This window comes from Ursus maritimus, unplaced genomic scaffold (assembly GCF_017311325.1).
Source record: "Ursus maritimus isolate PB19 unplaced genomic scaffold, ASM1731132v1 scaffold_5, whole genome shotgun sequence".
Classification (NCBI taxonomy): domain Eukaryota; kingdom Metazoa; phylum Chordata; class Mammalia; order Carnivora; family Ursidae; genus Ursus; species Ursus maritimus.
In genome coordinates, this window is record NW_024426663.1 from 47,572,236 (window position 1) to 47,597,009 (window position 24,774).

Genomic DNA, 24,774 nt, shown 5'->3' on the forward strand with positions numbered 1-24,774 from the left:
CTGACTGAGCCACCCAGGCATCCCTCAAGGTATATTCTTTAACATACTGATCCCAAGTTGTGTTGGCGTGTTGGAAAGGATTATTTACTAAGCTACTTCTCTGACAGATTTAAGGTCCTATCATCCAATTAAAAGGTATGAGAGATCTCGTAAGCCTTTCAGAATTTGTCCTGTTCAAGGTTCTCAAACTTTTTTTGACTGCTGAACCCTTCTATCCTATATCCTCTTTTAACATCCCAGTGAACCTATTATGGTAAACTCTCTTTGGGGAAACACACCTGGATCCACTTCCATATTGTATGGGATACTTCCCATTGCAAATGGTAGACTACCATATGCACAAAATTTTTTTGAAAAGGGTATTTAAAAGTCTGGTGTAATGAGAACTTCAGGGATAGAATTGGGTTGATTGGAGCATAGCTGGGTCTAGAACATAACTTCTCCTAATCTCTTAGCCCTGCTTGCTTTCAGTAAGTGCTTCTTTGGAAAGCTGGGTGTGGGAGTAGAACTGGCCATCGGCATCCCCTGGTTTTCATTTTGCCTGCCTAGCAACTTGGGAAGGAGAGAGGCTCCCTCACTAGTTCCAACCAAAGAGACCAATTTGGTTGGCCTGGCTTGGGACCTGTGTTCACCGTAGGATTAGGCATCCTGGCTAGGACACTGAGGCTAATGAGCCCTACCTGGTCATGTGCCCAGCCCCAGATCCAGGTGAACCCTGAGGACTCTGGATCATACCCAGAACAACCAATTTGTGATACCAGATCTGGATACTGGATGGGCAAAACCAGCAGATGGCCGTGGCACTTTCTCAAGCCTGCAGGGCCTGAGTGTTTTGCTCAGTGAAGAGGCTGTGTGTAGCTTGGAGCAGGTGGACATGGGGACCAGAGAATGGTATTTTCTTATTAATTGCTTGTATGTGTCGTGATCCCTTCTCGCGTCTGTAGAACAATGCTGTCAGTACAGGAGCGTAGAGTGATGATAGCTTTTAACACTGAAGCTTAGAAAACATCAAAAACTACACTCGGCACAATTTAGTTTGAGGTTCAAGGTTTGGCCCATAGTCTGTTTGCAGCTTGAACTCAGGATTGGTGAAATACCTGTCCCAGATCATGACCAAGGCAGCAACTGAGCTCTGCTTAGGATTAGAGTGGGTTTAAAGGGCATGGGCAAAGCTTAACTAAAGTGAACTCAGGTTGTAGGGTTTACAAGAGATGAGGCAGTGTTTTTAAAAAATGTTGGTGAAACAGACATAGTGACTTTCACACCTCTGTGGGTGAGAGCTGTTTGGGGCTGAGTCACACCTGACCAGGCAGGGGATGAGAGTACTGCACAGGCATAAGAAAGGTCTCTCTGCTTTCAAAGAACCTCTGGAATCAGCTCTGCTACCATCAAGCCATCAGAAAAGGGACACCAACCATGAGCAGGAAATGGGGGATGGAAGGGCCAAAGAACTGACAAAAATGAGATCACATACTTAAGGGTGGCACTCTTCAGAATCATGAGTTCTAGATCTTGCCGTGTGCTCAGTTGGCTACTGGGGACAAAACAAGGCACCTGACATGGCCTGGACAACAGGTCACTCAGCATTTAGGACTTCAGAGCCTACATGACTTACAAGAGCCTACTGACTTCAGGACAAGCCCAGGGTACCAGCTGGCCTGGCTGCTAAGCGTCTGTGGGCGTAAAAGGAAGTTGCTTCCAGCTACAAGGATCCAGAGCTGCCTGTGACGCTCCTGTCCCAGGGTTGGAACATCTTCCTACTGTTCCGGTGTATGGAATGGGACAGGACAAAGATGCTGAAGGGTAGCAAGGCCCAGTGCTGAAAAAGAGGGTCATGGGCTGTCACGGACGAGGTCCGAGCGAAGGGCAAAATCTGGAATTCTGGGCTGTGCTCCCTAAGGTGTGAATGCTAAGGGGGTCAGGCTTTTAGGTTTGCTGTTTGTGGATCAGTTAAATGGTACTCCATTCCATCGTTCTAGAACGTCATCTCTCATACCAGCTTGTCCCTGGTCGAGGACGGTCCTCACAGTGGGAAAGAGAAGTACGAGCAGGTGACTTTGGGCACCCACAGCCCTACCTGTAGGAAAAACAATGACACAGCTGACAAGGAAGGACCAGTGGCTTACTGTGTACAGAAGACATTTTAATACACCAGGGCACATTTACATTATATCAACAGAAGCACGTGTTTCCCACCCAGCGGCTGCCTGTTCACAACAGCGCAGATCACTGAAATATGGATTTTGAACATCCATGACTAACATCAGACACACTGAGCTTGCAAGAAAGAGCAATCACAGGCGGACAGGAGGAAACAGGATGTTGTGTAGACAATGCAAGCACGCCTGGCTGCTGAAACAAACACGATGTGTTGCACGCCTCCTCGGTCGGCTGGAGAATGAAAGCCTTAGCATGACTGCATCATGGAAAGCAGTGACACTGTGTCCTGCTAGCTCGTTTACATCCTTTCTCCCGAGCTATGTATCTGCCCATCCAATCTAACGAAGCTGTGCTGATCTACAGCCTAGTCGTTTCCGGTTAAAACGTTCCTATCCCAAGATGCTTCACTACTAATTAGTGACCGTAATTCATTTAGCAGTGCTTTGTGCTGCTGGACATTCACGGCTGCCCCGGCCATGACCCCAGCCCAAACCAGCGCTGCCCTCGAGATGTGTTAGCCATTAGCAGAGTATGGACTTCCACGGAGTTCGGGGCGTGGGCAGGGTTGCCGGGCTTGGGTGCCCACCCACCCACTAGGGGTCACTGAATGCAAGGGGGTGGGTGGCCCTGCTTGCGTGTAAGAGTGACAAAACCAGGATGCTTCTGGTCTTGCTTGGACTTCTCAGATGCTCCACACAGGTTAAGGGAGGAAACAGAAGAACATTGTAGGAATTCCAGACAAAGGGCTGCAATACTCGGCTTGTTTTCTAAAATTCTGAGCCCTGAGCCTTGGTTGTCACAAATCTAATTGATGAGACATGTTCCAGCTGGTTAAAGATAGTAACTTTTGGCCCAAGTTACAGAATAAAGCCAAAGAATCTGATACCATCATCTAGCAATCATGGTGCAGGTTTAGGCATCCTTCTGGTCTTTGGAAAACGTGTCCTAATGTTTCAAACGTGTGGTGGTGGGAGATGCTTATAATCAGTTGTTCTGCACTCTAGATGCAATGCTTTTTCATTTCTAACTGGAAACACGTGGTGGGTCTGTAACCTGCTTAGGACTGAAAACCCATCTTACTGCTTGGAGGCTGTGCTCTCTAGTTGGTGTGTCCACGGTTCCTGACTGGCCACAGAGGTGCCTCAGGCACAGCAGCAACTCACTGGAAATAAAAACTAGGGGGTTCAGACTACAGACATGGTATGGGGTTCCTATCCTGTTATACATTGTACAAATGGCATAGAGAGCTGGCTCCCTTCCCCACGGAGAGCCTCTGATCCCACTGTCGTGCGGCAAGTGTTTCTCGAAGTCTTTCCCTGCAATGACACACACAAGGTCACAGCAAGAGGAGGCACCAGGGGACTACAGAGCATCAGGACTTGAGTCAAAACGCATGAAAGATGCAAGTTGGAAACATGCCAGTGGCCCCTGACACTCCTGGGGTTACCAGCCTGGAACAGAACCGGGTCACCTTCTTCCCCTTGCTCTTTTCATATATAATCAGAGATGGAGTCAGGGCCAGTGCGTAGTCTATAGTGTTTGGAGAAAAGCAAAATAGCACAGGCAAATAATATGTGGGAACCATAAAAAAAAAAGAATCAGAAGGAAAGAGCTGGTTTTAATTCTTAACAAAAATATGGTTGCTCTCACAGCAGAGAGGCACTGTTCACAGCTCTGCCAGGAATTCTGGGCCTGTTAACTCAGGAGAAAATCCTGGAGGTCAAGTTAAAATCCAGCTTTGGCTTCCTACCCACGTTTAATTGCCTGAGTGCTGCTTGCCTCCTTGGAGGTCTGGCGTGGCGGGTGTGGGATCTGTTCCTTCTGCCTGTTTTCTCTGTCTGGGCTTCCCTGCTGCCTGCTTACTGCCATCTTGGCAAGGCCTTACTGTCTGTAAGGACAAGGTTTCGGTGATCGGAGCGGCATCTCGTAGTTCTGTTATTCCAGTCTATAAAGGAATGTATAATCGGTTCCACATTTTGGTTCATCTGATACTGGCCAAAAATGAGACCAAAAATAAAAGACAAAATCAAACCCCCAAATGGTGATTAGTTTCATTACTGAGAGGTGGCTCACTGCACAGGGGCTTCGCTGAGAAGATACCTACCATAGTGTGTGTAATTTAAGGGAGTTTCCAAGTGTAAATTTTACCCTCTTCCAAATTCACCTCCATTCTACTCAGACTATAACCCTTGCACCGTAAGGGAGAGCTTGACTGGACTACAAGGTAGACATAGTCCCGATGTGACAGTATTATTTTCCGGTCCTCCCCAGACACAGGTCTCTGATAAGACAGCAATTCCCTCTCAAGGAGCATACTTACTAGAAGAAGGTGAGCAGTATTCTAATAACTCCTTCACAGCTGGCTTGTCTGGGGAAGAAAAGCCCGGATTTGAAGCATTTGCCCATTTCCATGGTGTAAATATTGCCAGTATTTACCAATCATCACCATTTTCAGCTGCCCAGCTTCCCATCACTGTCTGGGGGATGGGAGTGATGTGCTCACTAGGCTCTTGCTGGCGGACACGAGCTGATAGGGTGTGCTGACTCCAGAACACCACTGGAAAGCCTCAGAAATCTGGTTTCTTCTAATCTGCTCCCATTCATTGCTTCCTGATTCATTTCCTGCGCCCTCTTCAATCAGATGGGGGGATTCTGACCTGTTTCTGAGATTTGCTAGCTCTGAAGAGCCTCACGCAATCATCGCCCACCCGGCAGTGTCCATTTGCCCATTTGTCACAGGGTAGTTAGAATGAGTGGAAAAATAAATCTACATCTAAATATTCCTTTTAAAATAAAGGCTGTGTGGAGTAACAGAATGGTACCAATAGAAAGGGCGAGCAGAGCTCCTCTAGTGTGACCCTCTTATCGTAGATGATTGACCCGAAGCAGAGACTGTGGGGAAGTGGCTTGCTCAAGGCCACACAGTTCATGAGTAGTGAAACTCCATCCCAGGAGACCCGGGACTCTCCGTCTGTCACGCTGCCTCCTCCCAAAGGCTTTCGTACACATTTTCTAAGGTGTGTGAGGTGTGGAGAGGTGAGAACTACTGTCAGCAATTCCCGGCCTGGGTTGGCAGGAAGTTCCTGGCCTGAGGTGGCAGGAAGTGTCCCAAGCAGATGTGGAGGACTTCACGCCTTATTCGGGCCATTCTCTTCTTGTGGGTCTTTGGTTTGTTCCAAGGCTAGATTAGCCGGCCTTTTATTAAAGTCCCTTTTTACTCTTAAAAGAAAAAAACAAACAACCAGGGCTTATTGTTGGAAAGAAAAAGAAACAATTTAAGCTTTGAAATGATAGAATTAAGCCCCACGATGTATAAAGCGGCATGAGCCAAGGAAACCATCTTAAACACGTCACTGATTTTAAGTGTTTTTAGTCCCATGCCTCTGTCCTTCCCTGAAACAGAAACTTGGTGCTAAGCTAATTTACCTAGTGCAATTTTTGAAATCTCATACGGGGGGCAGGGGAGGGAGCTTCTGAATTTTCCAATTCTTTCTATTATGGATACATATCATTTTTGATGTGAGAAGAAATAAATGTTAGAAAATCTATTAAGGCTCTGCGAGTAAGTCTGGCAGAAACACGCCATCGTCTGCTGGGCTGCTGCGGAACCAGGGCTTACTTACTTTTCTCTGTTGAAAATGATGAACTCCTTCTGGACAGACTCCAGATGCTCTTGAAGAAGGCACATCTTCCGGGGGAACAGGTGGGAGTGGGGTGGGGAGAGAGAGGTGCAGTTAGCGGACCAGTGGGGATCCTCAAACGTCAAACAGCCAGTGACCTCCTGTCTGTCCACTGGCTTAAATCTCACAAGCGCCAGTGTATCTTCCCAATGGACACCTATCTAAAAATATGTGGCAGGAGACCCCAATTAGAGTAACAGGGGAGCAAATAAGGAAGAAACCGCCAGAGGATAAAGCAGGTCAACTCTGCTCCCCACAGCAAGGAGGACGTGGGTTTTGGCTTGTGAGCCTGACGTCAGCCCATGAAGAAACAATGGCTTCGAGGTGGGTGGGAATGAGGGTTTACTGAGCTGATTACCTACTCGCCAGTCATCTCCTGGCCTGCTGTGAAAGGTTTGGACGTTCTACTTGGATTTAATGAGTAGCCTGGAAACACTGAGTTCTGCTGGAATGTTCCCTTCAACAACGGGTAACTATAGACCTCAGGAGCAATGAGCAGGATCTTGTGACTTTCTCAAAGACATGCAAAACATTTGCTTTGACTGTACTATCCAGCTTTCAACATCTCTTGATGACTTCTCCATTATAATGAGAAAATTTAACCTCAAAATGGTGATTATCATCAGGCCCAGGACAGTGTCAGACCCAGATCAAATGTTTTACAAGTCTGCAACAAAATACTTCCAGATGACTTCGGATGAAAAAAATATTCCCTGAGGAAAAAATAGTTATTGATTTATTCATTTTTTTTTTAAATCTAGGAATTAGGAAATAGTAAGGCTTCAAGTACTGGAGAATTTTCTTTCCTGAGTGCACGTTTAGGTGATAGCAGAGGCAAATGAAAAGGAGAGGACATTTCAGAGGAGTGGGGAGGGGAGCAAGACAAAGGAGAGAAAGAAGGCTCTGCTACACTTAGTCTTGTTCTCAAAGTGGGGTATTTGTAACCCTGAGGGTTTCTAGTATCAATCATGATGACATGAAACCGTGGGGTAAATAAAAACTGATAGAGCTTCTTGGAAGCAGCTTTTCCCCAAGATTTTTATTTAAAAATTTTATATATTTATATAAATAAATATATAAAGCTTATACATAGTGTTCTTAGAAACATCTTTATTAGATGTATTGTGTTTCCCCTAGTTTTATTGAGATATAATTGGTATGCAGCCCTGTATAAGTTTAAGATATATAGCATCATGACCCGATTTTCATATATTGTGAAATAATTACAACAAGTTCAGTTAACATCAACTGTCCTATAGATTAGAAAAGGAAAAAAAAATGGTTTTTCCTTTTGATGAGAACTCTTAGGATTTACTGTCTTAACACCTTTCTCTAGATCATACCACAGTGTTAGCTGCAGCTATCATGTTGTCCTTTGCCTCCTGCTGCTTATTTATCTTATAACTAAAAGTCTGTACCTTTTGACCTCCTTTATCCAGTTACCCAAACCCCACCCCCCTGCCTCTGGTTACCCAAAATGTGATCTCTTTCTCTATGAGTTCGTTGATTGATTTGATTCCACAAATAATTGAGATCTTGTAGCATTTGTCATTCTAATTTCACTTAGCATGACACCCTCTAGGTCCATCCGTGTTGTTGCAAATAGCAAGATTTCCCTCTTTTTAAAGGCTGAATTAATATTACCATGTGTGTGTGTGCATACCACAACTTTACCCGTCCACCCATGTCTTGGCTATTATAAATAATGCTGCAGTGAACATAGGAGTGCTGGTATCTCTTCAACACAGTATTTGTGTTTCCTTTCGATCTATCCCCAGAGGTGGAATTGCTGGATCATAGGGTAGTTCTAGTTTTAATTTTTTGAGGAACCTCCATACTGTTTTCCTTAGTAGTCACACCTATTTACATTTCCACCAACAGTGTTTAAGCGTTCCCTTTTCTCCACATCCTGGACGAAATTTGGTACTTCTTGTCTTTTGATGATGGGTATTCTACTAGGTGTGTGTGGTTTTGATTTGCATTTCCCCGATGTTTAGTAATGTTGAGCACCTCTTTGTGTACCTGTTGGCCTTCATATATCCTCTTTGGAAAAATGTCTATTCAGGTCTTTTACCCATTTTTCAATTGCATTATTTGGTATTTTTTTGTTTGTTTGTTTTGTTTTTTTGAGTTGTATGAGTTTTATACATTTTTGGATAATAACACTTTATCAGATACACGATTTGCAAACATTTTTCCCATTTCGTAAGTTGTCTTTTTATTGATGCGGTCCTACTTGTTTATTTTGGTCCTGGTGCATTAGGTATTATATCCAAAAAATCATTGCCAAGGCCATTGTCAAGGAGCTTTGTTCCTACCTTTTCTTCCAGGAGTTTTATGGTTTCTGGTGTTACATTTAATTCTTTAATTCATTTTGAGTTAATTTTGGGGAGTTGATTTTTGTAAGATATGGGGTCTAGTTTCATTTTTTTTACATGTGAATGTCCAGTTTTCCCGGCACCATTTATTGAAGAGACTGTCTTTTCTCTGTTGAGTATTCTTGTATCCTGTGTCAATATTAATTGATGGTATTTGTATGGGTTTATTTCTGGGCCCTTGATTCTATTCCATTGGTCTATGTGTCTGGTTCTCTGCAAATACCATACTGTTTTAACTACTCTAGCTTTGTAGTATAGCTTGAAACAAGGACATATGATGCTTCCTACTTTGTTGTTCTTTCTCAGAATTGCTTTGCCTATTTGGGGTCTTTGGTGGTGCCATATAGATATTATGACTTTTTTTTTGTTCTACTTCTGTAAAGATCCCCTTGGCATTTTGATAGGGATTGTACAGAATCTATAGATGGCTTCGGGTAGTACAGACATTTTAACAATATTAATTTTTCCATCCATGAATACAGGATTACTTTCCATTTATATGTGTTATCTTTAATTTCTTTCATCAGTGTCTTATGGTTTTCAGTATAGATATTTTTCACCTCCCTGATTGAATTAATTCCTAAGTATTTTATTGTTTTTTTGATGCTATTGTAAATAGCATTGATTGATTTTTTTCAGATAATTCATTGTCAGTATATAGAAATGCTACTATATGATAATTTTGTATCCTGCCATTTTACTGAATTCAGTGATTAGATCTAACAGTTTCTTGGTGAAGTCTCTACGATTTTCTATATATAAAATCATGTCATCTTCAAATAGGCAATTTTGCTTCTTCCTTTCCAATTCTGATGTCTTTTATATCTTTTTGTTGCTTGATTGCTCTGGCTAGGACTTCAGGGCTATGTTGAATAGGAGAGATGAGAGTGGGGACCCATGTCTTGTTCCTGATCTTAGAAGAAAAGCTTTCAGTATTTCATCACTGAGTATGGTGTTAGCTGTGGGCTTGTTATACATGGCCTTTATTAAGTTGAGGTATGTTCCTTCTATACCTAATTTGTTATGAGTTTTTATCATGAACAGATGTTGAATTTTTGCCAAATGCTTTTTCTGTGTCTCTTGAGATGATATGATTTTTCTCTTCCAATTCTATCAATGTGATATATCACATTGATTGATTTGCATATGTTGAACCATCTATGCACCCCAGGCATATATCCCACTTGACCATGATGAACATTTCTTTTAATGTACTGCTGAATTTGGTTTGCTAGTATTTTATTGAGAATTTTTGCATCTGTATTCATCAGGGATGTTGTCCTGAAGTTTCCTTTTCTTTTCATGTCTTTTTCTGTCTTCGGTATCAAGGTAATGCTAACCTCATAAAATGAGTTTGGGGATGTCCCCTCCTCTTCGAGTTTTTGGCAGAGTTTGAGAAGGATCAATGTTTATTCTTCTTTAAATGTTTGGTAAAATTTACCAGTGAAACTATCTGTCCTGGGCTTTTCGTTGTTGGGAGATTTTTGATTACTGATTCAAAGTCCTTACTAGTAATTGGTAACTTCAGATCTTTAATTTCTTTGTGATTCAGAATTGGTAGGTTGTATGTTACTAAGAATTCTTCTTAGTAAAAAAAAGCCCATTTTTTTCTAGGTTGTCTAGTTTGTTGTGTATATAGTTGTTCATAGTAGTTTCTTATGCTCTTAACATTTCTGTGCTGTCTCCTACAGAGAGGAGTTGTAATGTCTCCTCTTTCATTTATATTTTATTGATATGGGTCCTCTTTTTTCCTTCGTTAGTTGAGCTAAAGGTTGTGTTTTTTTTTCTTTGAGTATAGTTCACCAAGTGTTTTTCTTTAACATTAAAGTATTACATAAAACCTAAATATATAAACGTACATATTATACAACACTTTTACATATACAATATTTTATGTTTATATATGTATATATGTTTATAATATAGATCATATATTAACAAAGCATATTTATATAAATATACATAAAATATTGTATTTAAAATATATGTAAAATTATTGCATAATATGTTTAGATATTTGTATATGTATATATGTTTATATAGAATATATAAACAAAACATTTATATAAACACATATAAAGATTTATATACATATATGGACATATAAAATGTTACTTAAAATATAACATGAAAAATATTTAAAATATTAACATTTTAAAATATTTTTAACATTAAAAGTCAAGATTAAAATCAACTAAAAATGTAGAAATTCATGTGAATTTTTTTTTCTCTATCACCTAATTCTGTTTTACTTAGAGATATAAAATAGGCACTCAGAGAAGAATTTGTGATCTGGCACAGTAGACTCCACGAGTCCCCCCACCCATTCCCCCTGGTCCATGAAGCATTCACATTTGACACGTTCTCTTTCCTCTGCTTTAGGTGAAAAAGTTTAAGAAGTTCAGTGACATGGCTAAGTCAACAACAGTAGCCAGAAAGAGAAGATGAGGGAAAGGGGAAGGCAAACGGAATGGAGGGATGAATGGGTCTTATGTGACTGAGAAGGAAAAGGTTAGTTAGAACTCTTTGAACCCGCTTCTCAGGGATGAGCAGAGCAGACAGCTATTAGACTGGTAGGCACGGAGGTGGCATCAGAAACATCTGAAGGGATTGGAGCAGGTGGAAATCTCAGGAGATAGTAAAAGAGGACTTCAGTCATTTGCCTCAATAGCAGATCAGCTAGGTGGTGTGTCTGTGTTTTTCGTTTTATACTTTAAAGTTGTTCATAAGCAGAGAGGGATAAAGGGAGAATATTCTGGAAGCAAAGAAGTAGAGGCATCTGACATGAACAGGAACAAAAGTAGGAACACGGGAAAGAAAGAAGTTAGGAGTCAGGACATAGAATGGAAAAGTAAAACATCATAACTGATCATTTTGCTGGACACATTGCATGAACTAATTGACTCAGAATAAGTCTATGAAATGGGTACTGGTATCAACTCCATTTTATAAATAAGAAAACAAGAGAAAGGGAAAATTGTAGTGCTCTTACTTTATTTAATCACACCCTAGATTCCGGAGCAATGGATCTCAACCTTAGCTGCAGATACAGAATCACCTGTAGAACGGTTTCACATACTGACGCCCAGGCCACACTCCCGGATTCAAATGTACCTGATCTTGGGGGGGACCCAGACACCAGTATACTGAAAGAGTTTCCCCAAACGCGCTAAGTGTGATGCTAAGTTTGAGAAGCACTGACGCAGCGGGGACCTGGAGGAGAGGCCCAAGGGGTCATACAACAAGCTTTCAGCACTATTAATGGTCAATATGCCTCACTAACATTATCTTACTTTCTCCTCAGATCACTTGTAAGAGGGAGGTCCCATTACTATTGCTTTTTTTTTTTAATATAAAGGAATCAATGCTTACAAAGGATGCATGAGTTAGTGTTTAAAGCATTCCATTTAAAAGAACCATATAGCTGTTTGGTAAGTAACCGCTGCGCACACTGCCTCATCTAGTCACAAGAGGAAGTATTCACAGGAGATGACAGCTCTCACTGGAGAGAAGGGACATGTACTCTCTAACAGATTCTAAACAGTTTATCGAAGATCAACTGTCACCATGCTAGTTGTATTAGCAGTGACTGTTCAACATACAGAAACCATCATTGCAGATAGTTACGCACCCCACATTCCATCTTTTCACAAGATAATTCTACCCCTTTCTTATCCTTATTATAAGTTTAGAGCTTTTCAGGCCTGCCTCTTTCTGTTCCATACTCACTAACGCAATTCCATTTCTTAGTCTTGAAGCACACAGACCCTCCTAACGGTGGGCGAAAGAAGTCTACATGACTACGAGATGGAAAGAAGAGAATTTTCCCTCTCCCTTATGGCTACAGATAAGAGATCTTCATCATGAAGGCAAAACAAAAACAACACACACACACACACACACAGATTCTAGCAGATATTTCTAAGAAAGTGTCTTGTAAGACTTTTGGACTTCAGAGGTTGTTGATAAGCCCTGTGGAAATAGATTCTACCCTCTAGTGTGTCTACTATGTTGAGTGGAAAGCTTCCTTAATAACATTTATATCCCTTCCTCCTGAGATGTAAATAACTACATAGATTACCTTTACAAGTTGAGAAGGCATCTGAGGCATGACTCCCCTCACCTCTTTTCCCACATGAAAAAGTTAAAAAACGAAAACAAAGCAACTCTACGAGAGTTACACATATTTATGTAAGATGTGCATAAATACAATTTTATATTTATAGAACTATATATGTCAAATATATATTATTATATAAATACAAAATACATATACAAAAACAAGATATATATATAAAATATATATATATAGAAATTGGCATTGTAGGGCTTTTTAGGATATACATATAGGCCCATGGGATAATTATATCTTGCAAATTCTCTCTCACACCCTAGCATCTCTTAAAACAATTTTTTTTTTTAAGAGAGAGAGTAGGGGTGGGAGGGGCAGAGGAAGGAGAGAGAGAATCTCAATCAGGCTCCACGCTGGGTATGGGGCTTGATCTCACAACCCTGAGATCATGACCTGAGCCAAAATTAAGACTGAGTTACCCAGGCGCCCCTCTTAAAACAATTTAACCAAAACAGACCAGATAAAACACAGGTTAACGGGTTTGCAGGATACTTAAAGTACATCTTTAAATGAAAATGATGGCTCTGTGAATACAATTAATTGGGCTAAAAATTATGACAGAATTTCCATTTTAATGAAATGCCAAATAAGAAAGCAGATGGAAGGTAAAGGAGAAGATAAGTCAATGGGTTTGTTGCGCATGTTTTTTCCCAACCAGAAAGCAGGATTTAAAGATTGAGGGAGTAGTAGGAGACCATGCATTATCACTAAAATGACCACAGTTGGATTGCTGACCACTTTTCCAGGTCAGGTCTGGTTCCAGATCTGGTTCTTCTAGGTTGAATACAGGTAGCCACACAGAAAACAAAGGATAAGGGCGTTTCAGGACTGGTACATCCTGAGGGTATAGAAATGCCTTCATTATTTCAAAAGAAATGAAATGGCAGATGGTTGCCAACAGTCAGAAATACCAGTCCTGTGGTCAAGAGACCTGGGCTAGACAAGGAACCACATCAAATGTTTGCTCTTCTGGAAAGCCTGTCTTGGACCTTCACTCAGGACCCATGAGTAATTCCCAGAGCACTTTGTCCCTCTAAGGTCAGCAATGACTAGCAAGTCAGAGATATTTCCTGACATAGCAGGCACTTTACTATCATGTATTGAATGAATGAATGAATGAATGAATGAACGAACGAACGATCATGGTAATGCTGTAATGAGCTGCGAAGATTGATCCTCGCATTTTAAAAACCTTGATGTGAAAGAGTAGGTAGAGTGCTATTTGGAGATTCAAGATCTTTCTGATTCTTCTTTGGGGGAATACTAGCCCTCACTATGAGGCAAAATAATTTTTATTTTTAAACTTAGGGTACCAGATTAGGAGGCACTAGAACATTATATTAGGCAGCTCCAAGCTCCCCGTCAACAGAAAGAACAAAGCAAGCAGAAACTGTCAGAATTCTGGAAAGCAATCAAAGTTTTTTTGTTTTTTTTTAACAACCAAGGAAACACTAAATCAAGAAAAAAAGCAACTTAAAAAATGCTCCTGGTGCTCAAGGAAATCTCTGTCAAAATATTAGCTAAACACAAGCTAACATAACAGGAACTGCAGGGATGACACATGACAAGGAATACGGTGTTTGCAAAAGTGGTTTGTAAAAGTTACTTTAAAAAGGATAAGCACTGCCTTCAACAATCAAAAAAGAGCAAACCCTACAAAAGGAGAGAATCTGATTTCTGGAGGTACTGCATTATAATATTCAAATGTCAGGTTTTCTTTCTTTTTTTTTTTTTTTCAAATGTCAGATTTTCAACAACAAAATCAGAAGGCCCATTCAAAGGAACAGAAATTATCTCTGAGGATGCCCAAACATTGGATTTACTAAACAGAGACTTCATTTTTAAAAAAGATTTATTTATTTACTTTAGAGAGAGAGAGCAAGAGCAGGAAGGGCAGAGGGAGAGGAAGAGAGAATCTCCAGCAGACTCTGCCCGGTGCAGGGCTAGATCTCACAACCCCAAGATCACGACCTGAGCTGAAACTAAGAGTTGGACACTAAACCGACTGAGCCACCCAGGAGCCCCCAAACAGAGACTTTAAAACAACTATCTTAGATATGCTCAAAAAGATAAAAGAAACCGTGGAAGGAAACCATGTGTTAGGGTACAAAAACAGTCTCAATACACTTTAAAAAGATTAAAATCATACAAATTATCTTCTCTGACCACAACAAGATGAAGCTGGAAATCAACAACAGAAGGAAAACTGGAAAATTCACAAATATGTGGAAATTAAACAACACATTCTTCAACAAACCACTGTGTCAAAAAAATCACAACAAGAATTAGAAAATACTTCAAAATAAATAAAAAACCCCAACATATTAAAACTTAGGGGATGCAGTGAAGTCAGTAATCAGAGGGGATTTAATAGCTGTAAACGTCTACCTTAGAAAAGAAGAAATATCCCAAATCAATAACCTAACTTCATACTTTGATGAATTAGAAAAAGAAAAGCAGGCTAAACCCAAAGCTAGCAGAAGGAAGGAAATAATAAAGATGAGAGCAGAGACAAATGAAATAGAGAATAGAAAAACAACAGACATAACTGCTGGTTCTTTGAAAAGATGAACAAGATGGACAAATGTTTAACCATACATCAAAAAAGAGAAAAGATGCAAAACATTAAAATCATAAAGTGGGGACATGACTTTCAACCTTATGGTGAACAACTGTACATCAACAAATAACATCTAGATGAAACGGACAAAGCTCTAGAAAAACAAAAATTACTACGCTGACTTCAGAAGAAATATAAAATCCCAACAGACCTATAACGAGAGTAATCTACAAGAAAAAATCTATAATAAGAAACTTTCCAACAAAGACAAGTCCAGGACCAGATGACTTCAGCAATGAATTCTACCAAATGTTTAAAGAAGAAATAACACCAATCTTTCTCAAACTCGTCTGAAAAAAAAAAAGAAAACACACACACACACACACACAAAACAGAAGGGGAGGGAACACTTTCTAACTCATTCTATGAGCCCAGCTTTACCCCAATACCAGCTAAAGACATCAAAAGAGAAGAAGATTACAGGACAATTTTCACTACGAATATAGATGCAAGAATCTTCAACAACGTACTAGCAAACCAAGCCCAACAGCATATTAAAAGATTATACACAACGAGCAAGTGGGATTTATCCCAAGAGTGTGAGAATGGTTCACCGTAAGAAAACCAGCCAACATAACACATTGCATTAATAGAACTAAGCAAAGAAAAATGTGCAAGATTATCTCATTTGACCTAGAAAAAGGCATTTGACAACATTCAAAACCCTTCATGATGAAAACACTAAAAAAACCAGGGATAGAAGAATACTTCTTCAACGAGATAAAGGGCTTTTACAAAAACCTCACAGCTAACACAATACTCACTGGTAAAAGGTATTTCCCCCTAAGGTCAGAAAAAAGGCAAAGATGCCTGCTTTTGACGTTGCTATTCAACAGTGTGCTGGAATTTTTAGCCAGAGCAATCAGGGGAAGAAAAGAATTAAAGGCATTCAAACGGTAAAGATAGGAATAAAACTATTCTTATTTGCAGATAACATGGTCTTATAGATAGAAAATCCCACAGAACCCACGAGGAAGCTACACAGCTAATGAACGAGCTCAGCAAAGTTGCAGTATACGGAATCTACGTAGAGAAATCGGTTGTGTTTCTGTACGCCGGGAATTAACAATCCAAAAAGGAAATGAACAATCCCATTTCCATGGTGTCCAAAAGAATAAAATACTTAAGAATAAGCTTAGCCAAAGAGGCAAAAAATTTATACTCGCCAAAGCTGCAGAACATTGCTGAAAGAAATCAAAGAAAAAACAAATGGGGTTTGGGGTAACAAAAAATTTTGGAACTAAAGAGTGGTTGGTGGCCGTACAGCCTCGTCAATGCACTTCATGCCACTGAATCGTACACTTAAATATGGTCATAACGGGAAATTCCATGTTATAGGTATTCTACCTCCATAAAATGTTAAGAACAAAACAAAAAGATCCAGTGGGGGTACACTTCCCTGATTAGAGATGGAAGGGCCTGTTTTTATCATGGGCAAAGCCACTTCTTGGTAAATGATTCTGAGGTCGATATGAGGCCTGGAAGAAAGGGGAAGCAGCGCCCCTCGTTTGGGTGGTCTTTGAAAATGCGAGGGTCTGTACTGTGGGTGAGCGGCTCGTCACCTTTCGCATCAGGAGGGAGGCTACCTGGGGCTGGGCTTTGGGGAAGAACTAGGACAAGAGGGGACTCCAGGAAGATGACCAGTGGGGCAACATGACCTTATAACTCTAAAAAGAGCGATGCCTAATTTTCACTGTGCAGTTACAAAATGTCCTTTCCTTCCAATATACTGAACCTCTTGTTTATTGAGCCTATGCTGTGTGAAGGCACCGCTGGGGTTCCATGAAGACACTGGTGGGGATGACCTGGGCTTCCCCCACAAGGAGCCCGCATTTTAAGTGGGATAGAAAAAGAAACACATAAATATTTGTAAATTATGTTAATGTCATGAAGGAATTAAAAACTGGGGCTGAGAAAGAGCACAGTAGCGAAGAGACCTTATCTTCAGCAAATGGCATTTAGGGTATAAAGGACGATAGGAAACCCCCTACATCAAGATCTGAGAGTAGAATACTGAAGGAAAAGGGAAGAGCAAAGGTCTTAAAGAAGGACGAAACCTGTAGTTAGAGAGGGTCGGGTACCTGTAGGGTCATGTGGTTGGAAGGTCTTGAGCGAGGGCAAGAATGATCCAGTTTAAGGACCAGGTAGAGCATGGTAGGCCCGGTGAAAAGTTATTCACAAACCGCTGTCGTCACTGAAACTTCAGAATACTAATAAAGATGATCTCTTGGCCTGGGCTACACTGGGGGGTCTGTTCTTGGGGGAGCCTGTCCGGGCAAGCTCTGCAGGTGCACAGCAGGGAGCAAGGCTGGAGAAACCAGCGGTTACGATGCCAAGAGCAGATCATTAGGAGGAAGGTGGTGGAAGTAGAAGCAACAGGCACGATGGGTCTGGCCACACCGAAGCCTCCCTTGGAAGGCTGTAGAAAATACTTGAGGACGGGCAGCTGGCAAGAGGCCCATTCTATGAACAACCACATGTGGACGTGGCTAAATGGACTGTGAAGTATACAGCGTCCCTGGAGGACTAGAGACACGAAGGACATGGAGAATATTTATTTGTTTGCAGAGCTACCGATTGGAGTGTCTTCCAGGAAATTGTACAATTTGAAACGAGAGCTTGAGAGGACAATAGCTGAATGAAGTTCATGGCGGAGCCAGGGTCCCCCCTGAAACGTGGCTGTTCTGCTCGGAACCCCAGAGCTGCCCAGGCCTGTCATTTCAGAAGCCCGGGTGTCCTGCGACCCCGTATGTTCCCTGAATAGCCGTGAGGGGTGCTGAGCGGTCCTCCCACCAGAAGTTCTCGAACAGCGGCCATCAGGGACAGTCCCGTGACCCCGAGTCTGGCGGGCACCAGCTTACCTGAGAGGAATCACACTTCCTCATCTCCTTCTCCTTCTTTGCCAGACGCTTCTTTTTCTTGTGAAGAGGTTTGGACTCCAGAATCATTTCTTCCAGTTCGAAGGTGGGGTCGCAATTCAGCCTGCCTTTCTGCAAGAAAGACCAGTTGGCTCAGTCCTTTGCTTCTGGGTCATTCTACAAGGATGCCAGGCCGAAAACCAGGAAGACCACCTAGTTTTGATGGCGCCGTCCAAGAATAAGGAGCTGTGATTCCTACTCTGTTTTAGATAATTTATGGTCGGCGTTGTTTTTCATACACCTTCATTTATATTTTGTTTTCTAAACTCCCCACAAGCCTTCTGTGAGTGAGAAAGGAAATCAAACTCTAGTTATTTTTCTGCAGTTTGAACTTGTGAATTATGTTTCTCGAAGTGTGTTCTGACGATCATGTATGCAGATCAGAATCACCCGAGTTGTTTGCCCAGCTGCCCAGTTCCCCGGCCAGGCCTTCAGAGTCAGTGTTTCTGAACAGAGGCTGAGGAAACTACATTTTTAAGAAGCTTCCCAAATGATTTGCATGGACGGTAAGGTTAGAGAATCACACATGGAGCCTCTCCTGAGGCAGGGTGGGTGGCTAATGGCTGTGGTGTGTGCGTCGGAGGAAGAGTGGACGCAACAGCAGGTGTGTCTGGGTCTCCACAGTGTCATGCATCCATCAGCCACGGTACACGTGGCCCCTGTAGGACTCTGCATCACGGCCTGGTAAGACCTCCACCTATCTTCTTGTTGCTCCACGAGAGAGCAACTCCCCAACCCAGAATTCCACCACACTGCCTACTCATGTCTCCCACTGTGCTCCTTCACCCAACCCACCCGCAGGTGCGTCGCCCTCTGTTTGCACAGGAAGGATCACACCCCCACAAGCCCACGGCATGTGTCTCCCTTGGGCTGCACCACAGAAAACTCTGAACTGTCTCAGTTGTACCCTTTAGGAGTTCATTATTCTGCCAGTCTACCCGATACTGAGTGTGTAGAATCAGACTGACAGAGGGAAGCTAGAGGTCTCCCTTGGGTCCCTTGGCCGAAGCTTCTGCACTCCAGCTTTTACCAGTGGTCTGAAGGAGGCCACAGATGTCCTCAGCCACGTACTGACCCAGTGGGACTTACTTCCCTTTGGCTATTAGTGCTTATGAATGTGGCTCTGTGGCAGCGAACCACCAAAGGAAGAGGGGTGAGTGGTAAAAATAACCCCAACATTTTCAATGCTGTGACTCACAGAACTCCATGGAAACAAATTTCTCCATCTTTAAAATCTGAGAAAACACTGTTTCCTCAATGAGCAGATTCCTGGGAATGACTGTTTGGAGGACCAGGGCTTCCTTCCAGTAGCACACCACAAAAAGCGATTAGGAGCTAGAACTGCAGATGCAGATGGACCTGGACGAGAATCCCACTCGGCCACCTGTTAGCCACATGACCTTTGGTGGCCCACGTACCCTGTGTGTGCCTCCACTGTCTCATCTGTGAGATAGGAGTTGGGCTGTCTCACAACACTGGTGGGGTTATCTAATGAGACCGTGTGTGTAATGGATGAGAGTTATTATGGGTGTGTTAGGATTGACTCACGTTAGGAATAAAACCCGGAATGAGCCTCTTCTGCAAAACTGCATCCCAGTTCATGTCATTCATATACGGGAAGTTCTGGACGTCAGACAAGTGAGAAAAGCGTTGGTCTGGATTAGGCTCAAGTAGCTGCCAACGGAATACAAACATCAAGATCATAATGAAGGTCAAAGTCGGGCAAAAAATCATACAAATTCCCTGTAAAAGTTTTCTAGTGTGGGTCTGACGGAAACAAGGTAGTGTTCCCCTTCCCTAATCCTATCAAATAATAACGATAATAATATACATAAATAATGTGATAATGCGTGGACAGAACGAGCTGTAAGTAGGTTTTTGCAGTGTGGTGAGTGAAAATAGATTGTCCTATTGGGTCAAACATACCTTTGATTCCTGACTCCCTTATTTTACTACCTATGGGCAAGTTTGTCCTCTAAACCTTAGTTTACCCTCTATAAAAAGGGGATAATAGCTTATTTTGTATGGTTGTAGCTAGGAATAAATGAGGCCATGTATATAAAGTACCTAAGAGGATGTCTGCCCTTATTATGTGGGGAACGCTCATGTGTTTTTACAAATGAAATTAATTTCCTACTAAAAGTCGTAGCTGTTCATACAGTTAATCAAAGTATATTGGGTGTGCCACAGATAAGATGTAACCAAGGTTACTATTACGGTTTGGGGTTTTGCTGACTGTGATGAAAGATCTTCCCCCGGTAACTGCTTCACAGCCAATATCACATTGGTCTCCTGGCTTAAATGGGAAATGTCAGTTCTGCTTGAGAATTCTCCTGGAGATTATAGCCATGGATCATCAGTGTGTAATTGTGGGGTGAGGAGAGCTGTCTTGGAACTGAGGACAATTTGCTTATGGAAAATAACCCCTCTCTTCTTCATCTTTGACATCATCAATATCCCTATTCCATAACAGGGTACTTGACCCCAAAGGCAGGAGGCACAGGGGTGAACTGTAGGCCCTCAAAGCTCTTATCCTTAACTGGCCACAACCTGTGTGTGATTTTTCCTTTTCAAAGAAAGCCAAGTGCATCCTGTGGGGCTCCTCATTCTTTCCTCCTTATAATAATTCAAGGCATACAACTTAGCTGCCGCTATAGTTGCCATTAATCTTTTCCATGAACATGGGCATCCTGCAAATCTGATAGACACTATGGACCTCATTTATTCAAATACCAGATTTTATCACCTATTAGGCTCTGTGCTAGATGCTGAGGATAGCATGGTAAAGAAGCCCCTTATAGGGCTTAGGAGACAGTAATCATTAACCCAAGAATCACACATACGTAATACATAAGTTCAAATTAAAAAAAAAAAATGGTATGAAGGAAAGATAGTGTTATGTGAGCTTACAACAGAAGAAAGCTTCCTGAGGAAGTGATATCTGAGCTGAAATCTAAAGCTGTGCTTCTCAAACTATCTATGTAGAAGGGCCAACTTTTTCTGTTTAATTTCCAACCATGAGATTAGTATGTGGTCTTCTTGTGCATGGCTAGTATGCAGGGCCACACCATGTACACCTTGTGATTTGAGTTAATACCCTGTTCAATGAGATGAGTCCATTGACCATGTACTTAGAGGCATCCGCAGTACCGCATTGCTATAACAGTTTCTAAACGCTTCTCTTAATTTCTATACTTCTCAAGGGCCTGTAGGAAACAATTCATGGACTTGAACCAGTTGGTGAATCCCATTGAATAATGTTGATCTAAAGGAGGTAGTGGGAGGAGCTGGGGATGGGGGCACTGTTCCAGGCAGAGCATGTGCAAAGGCCCTGTGGTAAGAGATTGATAAATGATGGTGAGAAGGGACAAGAAAAGGAGAAGACAAGAAGTCGATGTATAGTCAAAAGGGGAACAAAAGTCCAAAATAAGGCTTGAGTGGTAGTTGGAACCTTTATATCATACAGATTATTTTGATCTTTATTCTGAGAATAATGAGAAGACAATGAATTTTGCTTTGAACAGATCAGTATGGGGCAGAGGGGAGAACTGATTGGAGTGTGTAAAAGTGTCCGGGACAAACCAGTTATAAGGCAAGGCCTGATGGCAGTAGGACTGGGGAGATGGCAGTAGAGAGGAAGAGAAGTGACAGAGTCACGAGATATTTACAAAATCAGGTTACAAAACTTGGCAATGAATTGGAAATGGGGATGGTGGGTGACTTCTGGTTTCTGGCTTCTATAACTGGCTAGATGGAGGGGCCAGTCATTGAGAGAGGGAACATCGCAGCAAGTCCAGGAAATAGAGAGCGATCAGAAACTCCGTTTTGGACACACTGAGTTTGACATGGCTCAACAAGAGGACACGCATGTTGCCTTAATGAAGCCATGGGTTTGAAAGCTGTTAGGTACAGGGGCGCCTGGGTGGCGCAGTCATTAAGCGTCTGCCTTCGGCTCAGGGCGCGATCCCAGGGTCCTGGGATCGAGCCCCACATCAGGCTCCTCCGCTATGAGCCTGCTTCTTCCTCTCCCACTCCCCCTGCTTGTGTTCCCTCTCTTGCTGGCTGTCTCTCTCTCTGTCAAATGAATACATAAAATCTTAAAAAATAAAAAATGAAAGCTGTTAGGTACAAGCCCACTCTAGAAATGTGTATTATCATGGCTGCTTCCAATATTATAAACTAACTTTTCACCTCAAATCAGAGGGCATGCTTCTCTTTATCACTTCCTTTTGTCATGCGGTCCTCCTTCTTACCTTCTTAAGTAGTGACACCATTTCCTGTGACCAGGCAGAGGGGTAAGTCACAATAGCGGTCTCAAACATGTGTGCGATCTCCTTGCTGGAGGTACTGGAGCGAATATGGTATGGTCTCTTGGGGAAGAGAAGAAGGAAGAGTCTTCATTTTTATAGGGTAAAGAAAAGATTTTGCTTGGCCCATGTTCCCAAGCTAAATTTTCAACCAGTAAAATCTCAGTATCATTTTCTGATCCCTTCCAGTTGATTGTTGTTTTCGTATGCAAATGTGGTCTACTGTTGCCAGATCTTTTATTTAACAAAAAAAAAAAAAAAAAAAAAACACCAGAAATCTCGAGTTTCCTGTGAAATCTCAGAATTTTTAAAAACTTAGTAACTCCACTGGGCCAAATGAAACATTTCTGTACACTAAACACACCTCTGAGATCCCAGTTTGGGAGTGTTTTGTAAGGCAGGTTACGTAAGTATTTACGTGAAACATGGGACAAATGTTCAGTGATTGTAAAGAGATCCAGAGTTTTACTCTACACCTCTTTGTGCTTTTTGAAGCAGTAGTAAGTTCAGGATAGAATGTCACCCAGAAAACTAACTCCAGTCTAAAATGCTATGAGTTGCTAGTTCTGTGGAGTGGGGTGGAGAATTTGATGATGAGGCATGGTATTTTTACTTCTGAGAGAACCAAGGTCTTTTATAGTTTTAACGTTGGGGCAAAGAAATCAAACAGAACAGTGGTTTTGTTATATTTTTCATAGCTGTCCACTAGAGAGCAGCCTTTACCTATATTAATTTCTCTATTTCTCAGAAAATAGATTTATGGGGTTTTATCTTTTGTGTGAATTGTGAGCTACTTAGGGCCAGAGATCATCCCCTATTCATATTTGTGTCCATTGGACCTAGCACCTAGTAGACGCTCATTACATGTTTGTTGAATGAACAATTTCCGTATTAGAGCAACCAACAATGGGACACTTAATATGGACACGTACATTCATCAAGTGCCTGGCCCTTTCGAGATACTTCATAAATGACTGTGGACTGATGGAATAAATTGGGAGAGGTGGAAGAGTTTAATATTCTTCCTGTTGTAAATCAGTATTAAAAGGTAATGTAATTATAGATGGCTAATAGACACATAAAAATATGCTCATCACCACTCATCACCAGGGGGCCACAAATCAAAACCACAGTGAGATATCACCTGACACCTGTCAGAATGACTAACATTAACAACACGGGAAACGAGGTGTTGGTGAGGATGTGGAGAAGGGGGAACCCTCTTACACTGTGGGTGGGAATGCAAACTGGTGCAGCGACTCTGGAAAATACTATGGACATTCCCCAAAAAGCTAAAAATAGAACTACCCTACAATCCTGCAATTGCATTACTGCGTATTTACCCAAAGGATACAAGAATACCAATTCGAAGGGATGCATGGACTCTGATGTTTACAGCAGCCTTCTCAACAATAGCCAAATTATGGAGACTTAAGTAAACACTTAAGTAACTTAAAGCGAGAAAAGACGGGCCTTGCCTTTACGATGGCAGATAAAGCAGCTTAATGGCTAAGAGGCCCGTTCATGTGAAGTTCTGAAACCGCAGAGAGGTCAAGCATATTTGTCTTCGAGGCATGTATTTTTCTATAAATGAGAATTTGTAAATGTGGAGGAGATCATTGTTTAGCGCCCGTCCTCTGTGGTTTGGTTGTGTTGATAGTTGTAATTAAATGTGATTAGCTAGATTTTGAACCCTAATGACCTACAGCCTACTTGGTGATTCTTTGCTAGAATGTGGCAGAATTGATGTAGTGCCTTGTTCCCCCATTCATTCAGTACACAGTGGTTACGGATCTATTTAAAGTTAAATACTGGGGATAATACTAAACTGTATAAGGTACAGTTTATATGCTTCACCTTAATGAATTTGTAATCTAATAATATAGAAGAGATAAGGTAAAAATGGATAGATCTCGAAAAACTCACAAGGGCAATACTTTACAAAATGGAATTTAAATTCAATAATCTGTTAGTACCTTTTCTTCACCTCCCCCTACCCCCAAAAAAGAAAGAAAAAAGTGAATCTGACAATGTTAATACATCATATGACAGAGAACTACCACGGAGATAAAATAATATGGGAGGGGGAATATTTTCTGGGTAAAATTCTTCCTAGGCATTTTCTTAGTTTAAGAAATGTCTCCTTTAGGGGCGCCTGGGTGGCACAGCGGTTGGGCATCTGCCTTCGGCTCAGGGCGTGATCCCAGTGTTATGGGATCGAGCCCCACATCAGGCTCTTCCACTATGAGCCTGCTTCTTCCTCTCGCACTCCCCCTGCTTGTGTTCCCTCTCTCACTGGCTGTCTCTATCTCTGTCGAATAAATAAATAAAATCTTAAAAAAAAAAAAAAAAAGAAAAGAAATGTCTCCTTTAAAAGGAAACTGCTCTAAGTTGCCCCCAAACTCAGAACCCAGGAGCCAAATGACAGAGAGGAATCCAACAAGACAGGGCATGAATTGTGTTGTATTAATAATTCACACTCACCTGGGGGAACTATGTCGAAGTTAGAATCCTGTACTGTGACTGCCAGATGATTTTCTTTAAACAAACAAATGTATTTCCACAAGATATTTAGTGAG

At 41.7% G+C, this 24,774-nt stretch overlaps 1 protein-coding gene across 1 annotated transcript in view; it reads right to left on the reverse strand.

The window, feature by feature from the left end:
* Nucleotides 1-5,779: 5,779 nt before the first annotated feature.
* STK32A (serine/threonine kinase 32A) overlaps nucleotides 5,780-24,774 on the reverse strand; it is an 82,591-nt gene continuing 63,596 nt past the window's right edge. The window contains exons 6-9 of the mRNA XM_008691687.2: nucleotides 22,142-22,258; nucleotides 19,437-19,562; nucleotides 17,832-17,960; nucleotides 5,780-5,848 (exon numbers count right to left, since the gene is read on the reverse strand). Coding sequence (XP_008689909.2) covers nucleotides 5,780-5,848; nucleotides 17,832-17,960; nucleotides 19,437-19,562; nucleotides 22,142-22,258 — 441 coding nt within the window. The remainder of the gene's footprint in view (nucleotides 5,849-17,831; nucleotides 17,961-19,436; nucleotides 19,563-22,141; nucleotides 22,259-24,774) is intronic.